This window comes from Furipterus horrens, unplaced genomic scaffold (assembly GCF_987537825.1).
Source record: "Furipterus horrens unplaced genomic scaffold, mFurHor1.1.pri manual_scaffold_7, whole genome shotgun sequence".
In the NCBI taxonomy this organism is placed as follows: Eukaryota; Metazoa; Chordata; class Mammalia; order Chiroptera; family Furipteridae; genus Furipterus; species Furipterus horrens.
Genome location: NW_028327177.1, coordinates 140759879 through 140771319, shown reverse-complemented (window position 1 = coordinate 140771319; position 11441 = coordinate 140759879). Strand labels below are relative to the sequence as shown.

General features: G+C 62.0%; 2 protein-coding genes across 4 annotated transcripts; both read left to right on the top strand.

Moving 5' to 3' along the window:
* The first annotated feature begins 224 nt into the window (after window positions 1–224).
* Window positions 225–3219, top strand: TUSC2 (tumor suppressor 2, mitochondrial calcium regulator). Its single transcript, XM_090284825.1, has 3 exons — window positions 225–521; window positions 1606–1726; window positions 1897–3219. The coding sequence occupies exons 1-3, from the start codon at window positions 376–378 to the stop codon at window positions 1960–1962; spliced, it is 333 nt and encodes a 110-aa protein (XP_090140951.1). The 5' UTR covers window positions 225–375; the 3' UTR covers window positions 1963–3219.
* Window positions 3220–5210: 1991 nt separating this feature from the next.
* HYAL2 (hyaluronidase 2) lies at window positions 5211–10112 on the top strand. Of its 3 annotated transcripts, none has more exons than XM_090284802.1 (4): window positions 5211–5295; window positions 7432–8408; window positions 8918–9007; window positions 9421–10112. In XM_090284802.1, the coding sequence occupies exons 2-4, from the start codon at window positions 7482–7484 to the stop codon at window positions 9829–9831; spliced, it is 1428 nt and encodes a 475-aa protein (XP_090140928.1). In that variant the 5' UTR covers window positions 5211–5295; window positions 7432–7481; the 3' UTR covers window positions 9832–10112. The 3 variants fall into 3 exon arrangements, with proteins under 3 accessions (XP_090140928.1, XP_090140929.1, XP_090140930.1); XM_090284803.1 differs by lacking the exon at window positions 5211–5295 and adding an exon at window positions 6478–6585; XM_090284804.1 differs by lacking the exon at window positions 5211–5295 and adding an exon at window positions 6758–7037.
* The last annotated feature ends 1329 nt before the right edge of the window (window positions 10113–11441 follow it).

Sequence of the window (11441 nt, the reverse complement as noted above, 5' to 3'; positions counted from 1 at the left end):
TAGGGGACGGCACGTCGGCCACCACACACGCCAAAGAAACAGGCAGGGCCAGCTACCGCTCTCCTGGGTGGGAGTTGCCCCAGCTGGGGAGTGTGGCCTGCCGGGAACCTGACGTCTCGCAGTGCATGCTGGGGTGCCTAGTGCCTGCGGGCGGCTATTGGTTCCGCTCTGCTGACTGATGAGAGGAGCAGCCAATCCGGAGGCAGCGTGGAGAGCGTGCGGAAACGGAAATGAGGTTTCCGTGGAGACAGCGGAGCCTGCGGAAGACGGCCGCGGCGGCACCTTGGATCCGAGGCCGAGGCAGGGCATGGCTACGCCGATGGCCCTGTGAAAGCAAAGCGGCCGTGGGGTCCGCCATGCGCCGGCGGCCCTGACATGGGTGCCAGCGGCTCCAAAGCCCGAGGCCTGTGGCCCTTCTCCTCGGCGACGGGGAGCGGCGGTCCGGAGACAGCAGCTGCTGAACAAGCTCTGGCGCGTCCGCGAGGCCGAGTCGTGCCCCCCTTCGTATTCACGCGCCGCGGGTAAGGGCGCGATTCCGCTCCGGCCGGCGCCCCGCGTCCTGCGCAGCTTCCGCGGCCATAACTCCTGCACCCGAGCTAGGGCGACTCCCATACTTCAGGCCCCCTTTGGAGCAAGGGCTGCGACAGCCGGGCAGTAGGTTCCTGGAGGCCTGGCCGCTCTTAAGGTGTCCCCAGGAGAAAAGTGGGCTTGCACGTTGTCCCCGGGCAGGCACTTTTACGCACGCCAGAGCTAAGATAGGGCCTCTGTGAGGCTTTAGGGCCTCTTCCTTTTCTTCTTTCAACGGCAGCTTGCCAGCTGAAGGCTCCTAGTCGCCCTCTCCCCCCGAGTCTTCTGACGGGAACATCACCCTTTGTTTTGGCTGTTACTGTCCCGCACAGCGGTGAGGTAGGGGGTGGGGAAAGCAGGACTGGACCCTGCTGTTGGGAGTGGGGCCTAGGGAAGAAGACCTTCACCCGGGTATGTTCTCCAGATCTGGAGCACTGACCTCCTCCCACTCCCAAGGGATCCAGACAGGAGTATTAGATTGACCTGGCCCTGGAAGTCCCCTGGGGGCTGACACGTAGGTGATGCTACTTAGGGAGACCCAACAGTGGCAGGTTGGCTGCACTATCCACCTGGCGTGAGTGGGACAGATGCATCTATTTCCCCTTTAGACTCCCTCCTAGCTCAGGCATCTGCTGTCTCAGGCTTTGGACCTGGGCTGGTAGTTGTCTTCTGGAGACTTAACATACGTGGGCCCCCATCCTGCGCACTCTCGATATCCTGGATAAAGGCAAGGGACTGGTGCTGGAATGGTATTCTTGCTGAACAAACCAGTGATGAGAGCTGGCCTTGGCTGCCTGGACAGTGTGCTCTCGTGTAGCGTCTCTCCTTGGGTCTGACAGTAGCACTGGCCGCCACCCCACTTCTCACTTTCTTCTAGTAGACCCCAGACCCTAAGCAACAGATTTCCCAGGCATAGTATCTTCCCTTCCTTCCAAGGTTGTTCCTCTCCTTTGGGGGATGGGCACACTTCCTGATGGTCTGTGGCAATTGCCATGATGTGTGAGGCTCCAGCCCAGCCTGTTCCCCTCTCCTACACAGCTCCATGTTCTATGACGAGGATGGAGATCTTGCTCATGAATTCTATGAGGAGACAATCGTCACCAAGAACGGGCAGAAGCGGGCCAAGCTGAGGCGGGTGCATAAGAACCTGATTCCTCAGGTGAGAGGCTGGGCAGTGCTCACAGAGCCTGTGCTGAGTGTGTTGAGGTAGACCCAGATGGGGTCTGCTGTCATGGTGGGAGCTCTTGGGGGAGGAGCTGGGAAAAACAGGAAGGCTTCCTGGAGTAGGGGCACTAAGATGACCCTCACTAGCCTCTGTTTCCATGGCAGGGCTTCGTGAAGCTGGATCCTCCCCGTATCCACGTGGATTTCCCTGTGATCCTCTATGAGGTCTGAGCCTAGGGGGTTGTAGGCCTAAGTACCTGCGGCCTAAGTACCTCCTGCCTCAGCAAGAAACCCTCAGGCTCAAGGTGTGGCTTTCATTGGATAGGCTGAAACCACAATCCTGAATAAACTCCATAGGCCCGGGACCTTCAGCCGCGAGCAGGGCAGTTCTGCAATGTTGGTTGGGTGCTGGTTTGCAGACAAGAGGTGGCTGGTGGCTGGTGAGGGCTAATGACAGTTACCAGCCTACCTTCCCCAGCAACCCCTACAAGGCGCAGGGCAGAGCACATGCTGATTGAGGAATGCCTGGCTCCTGTGCCCTTGCCCGGCCTGCTTTCTTCCAAGTGTGTCCAGGGCCCAACCCTGCCAGGGGCTACAGCACTTTACAAGTAGGGTCTGCCTTCTTCCAGCCCCTGGGCTGTGGGGGCCGTACACAAGTGGGAACTTCCTTTCCCTCACCTCCTTTATCCCTTCATTGGAGCATTTCAGCCGTTTGCTACCTCGATTCCTCCTCTGTTGGACAGAGGCTGGGGGCAACGCAAGCCTGATTCTTCCTACCTACCTGCCCCTGTGTTCCCACCCCCAGATGGACGGCCACTTTGCTGGCTGTTAATAAGAATAGGGACTGGTGTGGGAGGCCTCTCCCTCTACCCAGGACTGGGTTGATACCTCCCCACTGCAACTGGTTGTTGTCCTGTCATGTCTCCCTTCCCTCCTCCCCACATTTGAGAGGACATAGGATGGGGTCAGGAAGGCTGTGGATGCCTGTGCCTACCCACCTACTCCATCTAATCTTTGCCTTCTGCACCAGCCCCCCCCCCCCCAGTGGGAGTGGCCCCTACCCACCTCCTCTTTATCTAATCTCCCTTGCCTTTTGCACCAGCCTCCCCCCCATCCCACATTGGGAGGACCCCATCTGCCGGGACAGCACCCTAGGGCTGGTGCCGATAGCTCTGAGCCCACTACCCGGTGCCCTGCAGTATGCCTATCCCTTCAGGAGCAGTCAGGGAAAAGTACTGGAGCCCCTGGGTAGGGAAAAAGGAGAGAACAACCATAAAAGGAACACTTAAAATGTGAAAGTTTGTAAATAGTCTAGTCCATGATGTTGTTGGGACAGAGTCTGATTTCTACACGGAAATGACTTTTTTCTTTAATTCCTTAATGTGCAAGCTCTGTGCTTCAAGACTGTGGGAAATTGTGTGGGGAGGGTGGACCCCAATCTAGGAACGCTGTTGTGTTATTTGTTCAGTTTCAATAAAAATATTTGTAGACCCTGCATACAAGAGTGGCATGCTCTTGGACTGTGACACCCTCTAGACCACCACTTGGGCTCAGTAGGCGGCCCCCCAACTCTAGCCTGAGCCCCGTCTGTGGCCATCTTAGCGCTGACCAGCAGGTGGCAGTGTATTTACACAGACCTCACTGTAGGGCACTTCAGGGTGGAGGGCCACTCCCTTTATATTGTTTTCAGTAGGTGAGGATCCTGGAATTGAAAGGCCCTGGGCTGCTTCATTGGGAAATTGGCCTCACCTGCCTAGGCTGAGGTGCGAATGTAAACTCAGAGAGGTCTGGAGCGGCTGTCCTGTCCCAGCAGTGCCCGCTAACCCTACATGAGGCCACAGCCTGAACCCCATGGACCTCCAAAACCCAGCCTTAGGGGGACAGCAGCCAGATGGGTGGCACCACACCCTTGGTCTGCTGCCAGGCTCTGCATCCCAAAGCCACCTGCTTCCTCCCAGGGCTGCCTGTGGGTACCACCAGCAGAGTGGGCGTGGGGCCTCCATCCCCCCAGATGAAGCTCAGCCACTCAGTACTTGCTGTGTCCCCTGCCTCCATTGTCCCCTGTGGGCATGCAGCCTGCTATAAGGCTGGTTCCCTGCTAGGCCCAGCCCTTGGCCATTAGCCCTACTCCCAGTCAGGGAGGAGGGAGTTCAAGCATACAGGCTTCTGGGCCTGGGGAGTTGGTCTGATAGTCTTAGAGGGTTAAACTGTCAAGTCTGGGGCGGGGTCACACTGTGCAGCCTGGACTTACAGTCTTTGGGCACCTGCCCACTTGCCCATTAAGATGTCAGGCATAAGAACCCATCATCCTCTGCTGTCGCACCTGACTGCCCCAGGGACAGGCTTCTGCCATGTCAGATGATGTCCCTTCGCCCATCACCACTGTCCTAGTGTGGTAGAACTCGCTGTGCTGGGCCTGCCCTAGCTGACCCCAAAGCTGGAAACAATGGAGGTCAGACCACTGCTTCCCCACTCCCTTCCACTGGGCTGTGCTCATTTCCTTCCTGATGGCTGCCTGAGGAAGTGGCCCTGCCCTGGGACAGTCTAGCCTGGTCTTTGTTCCCCCAGGGGCCCCCACCTTTGAGGCTTCCCGTGTCCCTTGTGGAGCCAGCACAGTGGTACAGGGACACCACCCTCTCATGCCATGTCTTGGACTACCTTGGTCCTCAGAGTATGTGCCCACCTCCCCCAGGCCCCAGTTTTACACAGCCTCTATTAGGAAAGACAAATGAAGTGAGCCAGTAGGGTACAGGTGGGGTGGGGACAGGTTCAGTGACTTGAGGGTGTGCAGATCTGTCTGCACCTTGCTGGAACTGCTGTAGCCTCTCTCAGGCCGGCGCACCATGGACACCTTCCTCACCCATGTTGTAAGGAGCCCCTGCTCTACAGTCTCGGTGAAGTCCACCCAGGGATGTCCCCCGGCAGGAGAGCACCCTGCAGAAACTTCCTGGCCTCTGCCCCACCTCCCACCCCCACTGTCACACGTGGGACACTTCCGCTCTCAGTGGGAAAGAATTGACTCAGCTCCCGGAATTTCTCCCAACGCCCCTTCCCTTCTTCATCACCTTCTTAGGAGAACAATCAACCAAGCACCCCCCAAGTAGTCTGACTCCCCCCACAGCGCACCTCTGGGGCCCTTCCACTCACAGGCTACTGGATCCCTGGGGTTAGGATGAGTCTCAACCCCAAGGGACAGTTGGGGAGAAGAGCATTCAGTGTTAAGGAAGCTGCGGGCATGGGGGAGGCTGGCACCCGAGCCTTCCTGCCACCTGACACAGTTCGCCCTGGGCAGGACCTGCTGGGGGAAGGGTGGAGAGGGCAGCCAGCAGGACAACCGTAGGGAAACAGGGTCAAAGCGGTCCCCTCCCCCGCTCCATTCCCGGCCCGCTCCCTCGGAGGGGCAGCAGGAAGTGAGGAGAAAGGGCTGGGATGGGAGGCGGGAGCGGGTGGGAGGGGATGGGGTTTATCAAGTCGCCGGCAGGCTGCCCAGTGGGCTGGAGAGGCTCACCCCGAGAACGAGGGAGGCCGCTCACCTACTGGGCCCGCCGACGGACTCCCACACAGGTGAGCCCAGCGCAGATGACTGGTCTGCGCCCCCATAGGTGCGCTCACAGCAGCGCTCCCTCCCCCGCTCCTGCTGCTCGCGGGCCGCCCGGGGGTATGGCTGGTGGTCCAGACCCCGGGCCTTTGCGGGGCTGAGTCCCGCAAGGGGGGAGAAGGCAAGGAAGTCTCGCCCCAGTCCGGCTGCAAGCCCGCTCCCCAGTGGGAGGTTATGGGGGGGTGGGGAGGAGGGCTCAGGATACCGGGCTTCGGCTCGGGGAAGCCCCTGTGGCGGGGCCGGTATTCTCCCCGGTCCCACCAGGAACTCCTGCAAGGGTGGCAGCTTCCTCAGGGTCAAAAGGAAGTCTTGGGGGCTCCCACGGCCCCACCCCCACCCCACCCCCAAGACTGGGCTGGAGGGGACGGAAGCCCAGGGATTGGCCTGTTCCTGGGGCGGGAAGAGGGGGTTCCCTACCCCAAGGCCCGCTGGCCTTACCGGCCCCCAGCTGGCCGGCCAAGCGGCGACCCACAGCTCGTGTTGCCGAGGCAACCACTGCCTCGGCCCAGCCCAGAAAGGACTAAGAGGCGGGCGCTCGGCCCCCTTCCCCGGTCCAGCAGGGGGCGGGGCTCCCCTTCAGACCCTGGACCGGGGAGGAGAGCCCTGCCTGACCCGCAGGGGTTTACTGTCGCGGGATCTGGAAATCGGCTCTGGTCGGGCACCGTCCCCCTTTCCACACCAAGGGAGCCCCGGCCCTGGGGGCCGCACTCGGGGGGTGCAGAGCCAGATCCGCGGCTGCCCCCAACCAAGGCCTCGGGGCCCACAGCGCCTCCTCACGGCGGAGCGGGGGAACACCACCGACTTTATTCCCTCTCCGATCCCTGTTCTTTGCCTGTCCCTTTAAGGGGCTGGCCGCGCCGCGGAACCGGGAGGGATGTACCACCGGCTGCAGGCTGCGGGGGGAGGCAATTCTCGGACTGACGGGCGCTCGCAGCTGAGACTTCAGAAGAAATCCCCGATCGGAGGGGCCTCACGGTCCAAGATGAGTGGCCACGTTCCTCGGTGGAGGACCTGGGGACTCTGGACCCCGAAACGCGGTTCCGGCGGCACAATAATGGGGCACACCTCCCCGCCACGGCCGCAAGTCCTGCTCCGGGCCCGCCTCCGCAGCGGACTCTTAAAGGGCCCTGGGGCCCGGGGGCGGAGCCAGCAGAGGCGCCAGGCGGGGCCGTGCCTGGGCGAGCGGCCGAAGTGGGCTGGGCTGGGCCAGGGATGGCGGTGGCTATGGCACGGGGCCCGGCGGTGCCCAGCGCGAGGTGAGGGCGGGCGGTGCAAGCCTGGCGGCTTTCTCCCCACGAGCTGGGTTCCGAACCCCCAGGGAGGCGGCCCAGGGACGCCACCCCCATCGGGCCGGGCTCAGACCCCACGTGCGGGGCGGGGGCGGGGTCCCGCACAAAGGCCGGGCGGAGTGAGCTCCACCCCGACCCCCGGCGGCGGTCGCGCGCATTCCGGGCGGCTGTGGAGGGCAGGGCCGGTCGGCCGGCGCCGCCGTGGGAGGTCCGCTGCCCCTTTGTCCTCGCGGGGCCTCCACCGAGCATGGTCGAGTGTCTGCAGTCGAGACGGAGTCCTGACAGCCTCCCTCTTCTGCCGGGCGGCTGCTCCCCAGAACCAGCTCCGTGGCTGCCTTCCAGCTTGCTGGCCGCTGCCGGAGCTGTGCCCTGACTTACTCAAATGCTATCGTTGCTCTGGACCGAGAGTTCTTCGCCGGGTACACAGTGGGCCTCGGGTTCCGCGCTGTCTGCAGTGATGTGTTGGGTGGTGTCCGGGTCTGTGTGTGTCTGGGCAAGCGACTCACTGGGAGCTCAGTTCGTCCGGACTCCGAGGGGTTGCAGACCTAACAGCGGTTCTTTCCCAGCTGTAGGCCACCTGCTCCAGCAGGGACCTGTGCTCCTGGCACTGAGTTCCCAGGGTGTCTTGCCTGCCCCTCGGTGGCCTGTGGTCTCTCAGGCCTGTTACAGCGACCTGTTACAGCCATGTCACAGGGCCTGCACAGCCCTGGGCACAGTGCCTGCACAGCATGGGCTTCGGCAGTGTGGATGGGTTTGGGGTTGGCACCTCCAGGATTCTCTAGACTGACTTGCTCTCTCCCACCCTTTCTTCAGTTCCTGAGCTGGTGCCAGGCAGGTGACACCGTCTTCCTGCAGCCCCCAGCATGCGGGCAGGCTTGAGGCCCGCCGGCACACTGGCCCTGGTGTTGACGGTGGCATGGGCCACGGAGCTCAAGCCCACAGCACCACCCATCTTCACAGGCCGGCCCTTTGTGGTGGCGTGGGATGTGCCCACACAGGACTGCGGCCCACGCCTCAAGGTGCCGCTGGACCGAGAGGAGAAAGCCTTCGATGTGAAGGCCTCACCTAACGAGGGTTTCGTGAACCAGAACATCACCATCTTCTACCGGGACCGGCTAGGCCTGTATCCGCACTTCGATTCCGCAGGGAGGCCCGTGCATGGCGGCGTGCCCCAGAACGTCAGCTTATGCGCGCACCGGAAGATGATGCAGGACCACGTGGAGCACTACATTCGTCGACAGGAGCCTGCGGGGCTGGCAGTCATCGACTGGGAGGACTGGCGGCCCGTGTGGGTGCGCAACTGGCAGGACAAGGACGTGTACCGCAAGGCTTCCCGCCAGATGGTGGCCGGCCGCCACCCCGACTGGCCGCCAGACCACATCATCAAGCAGGCGCAATACGAGTTTGAGTTTGCTGCTCGGAAGTTCATGCTGGACACGCTGCACTTTGTCAAGGCAGTTCGGCCTCAGCACCTCTGGGGCTTCTACCTCTTCCCCGACTGTTACAACCACGACTACGTGCAGAACTGGGAGACCTACACGGGCCGCTGCCCGGACGTGGAGGTCTCCCGAAACGACCAGCTGGCCTGGCTGTGGGCCGAGAGCACGGCCCTCTTCCCTTCTGTCTACCTGGACGAGGTGCTCGCTTCCACGGCCCACGGCCGCAACTTCGTCAGCTTCCGTGTTCAGGAGGCCCTTCGCGTGGCCCGCACCCATCATGCCAGCCACGCGCTCCCGGTCTACGTCTTCACGCGGCCCACCTACAGCCGCACGCTCACGGGCCTTAGCGAGGTATGTGCCTCCCAGGGTCCTGCCTTCTTCCCCGAGAGCCGCTGCTGCTCCGGGTTACCCGCGGGCTCCTGCCTATACTGTACTGGCTACTCTGCATCCCCTTCCCTCCGGCTCTCTCTAACCTTGTGACCGGGTGGCATTGTTTTCTCCATTTTGCGGGTGACAAGATTAAGGCCTAGAGATGCTAAGAAATTTCTCCAAAGCTTGCAAGCGAACGCAGGGCAGGACAAGGACTTGGGCCTAGGCATTCTGGCTTTGGAATCAATACAGACACATCCTAGGCTCAAGGGGGCCTCTGGCTTGAGAAACGGGGGCCCAAAGATGGGGTGGAAGTCGCTTAAACAGTTAAGAGAAAGTGAAATGGAGCCTCTTCCTGGGACTGGAAAAGGGAGGACTGGGCTGGGGTGGGGGCCGGCCGCCAAGTCAGAACAGGCTGGAACCTGCCCGTGCTGCCTGTCCTCCTTCCCTGTGGTCTCAGTCCCCCTGGTGACCAGCCCCTTCTCACACAGATGGATCTTATCTCCACCATTGGTGAGAGTGCTGCCCTGGGCGCAGCCGGTGTCATCCTCTGGGGCGACGCAGGGTTCACCACCAGCACGGTAAGTGAGGGACCCCCCCCGCCCCCCCGCCCACCAGGTCTGCAGGGTCTGCAGAAACAGCATGAGTGTTGGAGCCTCTGGCTGCCAACCTCCATGTGGGCAAACCTAGTCTGGCCCCCTTGTCTGTCTCCCACTCAAGACATCCCTGGTCCCAACGGAGAAGACAGCGCCCCTCCCCTGCTCCCAGGAAAGGGGACACACTGTTCTGAACAGCTGTTGAGTTCAACACTCCCTTGCCTTCCCTGCTGGGCTCCAGTCTGCCCCCACCCCCTTCTGTGTAGGAGCGGAGACAGTGAGGGCTCAGGCACACATGTCCATCAGTTAAAGAAGGCAAGGTCCCGCATTGTCGGACACAGTTTCCATCTGGGTCTGGGCCGAGGCAGCTGACCCTGACTCCTGGCCTCTGCCCCCAGGAGACGTGCAAGTACCTCAAGGAGTACCTGATGAATCTGCTGATCCCCTACGTAGTCAACGTGTCCTGGGCCGCCCAGTATTGCAGCTGGGCCCAGTGCCATGGCCACGGGCGCTGTGTGCGCCGAGACCCCGGCACCAACGCCTTCCTGCACCTCAGTGCCAGCAGCTTCCGCCTCGTGCCTAGCCACGCCCCTGGTGAGCCCCCGCTGCGACCAGAGGGGGAGCTCAGCTGGGCCGACCTCGACCACCTGCAGAAGCACTTCCAGTGCCAATGCTACCTGGGCTGGGGCGGCAGGCAGTGCCAGTGGGACCGTAGGCAGGCGTCGAGAGGTGCCCGCGGGGCCTGGGCTGCGGCCCACCTCACCAGCCTGCTGGCTGTGGCAGCCGTAGCCCTCAGCTGGACTTCGTAGGGATCTCTCACCTGGCTTCCGGGCAAGCTGGCCTCTGCCACAGGGTGGGCGAATGGGTCCAGAGGGGGCGGAGCCCCTGGGATGCCCAGTAGGACGTCCATACCAGCTCTCACCCCCCTGTTCTAAGGGGGAGGGGCAGTCCCCTGAGAAGCCCCTTCTCTCACTGCCAGAGAGGAAAAGGGGCATGGCCGGGGAGGACCCGACCCTACTCCCCTGCCCCGGGATAGTTTATTATTATTATTTTGAGGTCTCTTTTGTAAATTAAATATAAAACAACTGCTTCTGTGCTTGGACTGTCTGCACTTGGGCCAGGGCATGTGAGAGTGATTCCAGAGTCTTCCATGAGGTTCAAGCCCAGCTCTGTCCCTATGAAACTCTGCTAGGGACTTCTTACCTGTAAATGTGCTCACTGGGACTCAGGGGCCTAGAGCTGCCCACTCTGCAGTTGGCCTGCTGGAGCCGGAGCCACTGGGAATGGAGGGACTCAGGTGCTACCCCAATGCCAAGGACCTTGCATTCTCCATACTGATTGGAATGCAGTTGAGCCCAACCTTGTGTGAGGGACGGGACTCACTGTGCTGCTCCTGCTGGCCCCGGTATCCCCAGCTGGGCCAGTGTCAGCTGCCTCGCCTTGCCCACCCAGGGAGAAAGGGGAAAGTGGACATTTGATGTTCCCTGGCTGGGCAAACAGCCAGACCACCTCTCCCTGCCGTCTCCACGAGCCAGGGCGTCTCCTCCGTTCCCAACTCCCAAGGACAGTGGGCTCCAGCCACACACAGCTCTCCCCGTCGGGGTCGCAGTCCCCCACAGGGTATGGCCGGAGGAGGCCAGCAGGGTATGAGGTTCTGAATGCTGAGGTTCCTCCGTCCCTGTCCCACTGTAGGCACGTGATGGGGCAGGGGGAGGCACCCTCAAAGGTCAGCCCTGTCCCGCCCACAGCAGTGTGGCTGGTCCCCAGCTGTCCCGGAGGAGGGAAGGAGCAGTCAGACCAGCTGTGCCCTGCTTCACTCCTCAGCTCCTGGAAGGAGTTCCCCTGGGGGTTCTCTGACCCTCCCACACCTGGGTGCCCCTGTCCTAGGCAGAGAGGACTCAGCCCTGCCCTCAGGCCACACTGGCTTTGGGGAGACAGTCAAACAGTCCAGTGGTGAGGGGGGCGGATGAGCCACAAGGACTCAGAAGGTATCCTGGAGGAATCTACCATGGGCTTTGGGGGGCAAGGAGGCAGCTTGATGCTAGGAACAAGCAGGGCAAAGGCTGGAGGAAGCTGGGATGGCAGCACGAGGCCGCGGCGTGGCTGGCATCTTCGTCAGGCCGAGGCAGGGGTGGGGCAGCACTGGCCTGACCGTCCTGTTCAGTAACCGGCGCGCACACCTGCCAGGGCTGGGCTAGCTGCAAGGGACGCACCCGTGAACCACGCCGACGGTGATGCCTGTCCCTGTGGGGATGGCGGCGCAGAGGGAGATGCGCAGTGGGCGTGAAGACCGAGCCAGGTGCCGGACAGGGAGAGCGCTCCACGGAGGAGGGTGCGGGCGAGGGGATGGCGTGGTTGGGGAAGAGAGCCAAGGCCGTGCCAATCAATGTCTGCTCGGGCTGTAAAGCTCCCTCTTGTC

Bases quoted from the DNA above. Each gene is read 5' to 3' on its own strand.
- TUSC2 (XM_090284825.1), top strand. From the start codon at position 376: ATGGGTGCCAGCGGCTCCAAAGCCCGAGGCCTGTGGCCCTTCTCCTCG. The intron at 522-1,605 runs GTAAGGGCGCGA...TCTCCTACACAG, and splicing joins TTCGTATTCACGCGCCGCGG to CTCCATGTTCTATGACGAGG. The intron at 1,727-1,896 runs GTGAGAGGCTGG...TTTCCATGGCAG, and splicing joins ATAAGAACCTGATTCCTCAG to GGCTTCGTGAAGCTGGATCC.
- HYAL2 (XM_090284802.1), top strand. From the start codon at position 7,482: ATGCGGGCAGGCTTGAGGCCCGCCGGCACACTGGCCCTGGTGTTGACG. The intron at 8,409-8,917 runs GTATGTGCCTCC...CTTCTCACACAG, and splicing joins CGCTCACGGGCCTTAGCGAG to ATGGATCTTATCTCCACCAT. The intron at 9,008-9,420 runs GTAAGTGAGGGA...CTCTGCCCCCAG, and splicing joins CAGGGTTCACCACCAGCACG to GAGACGTGCAAGTACCTCAA.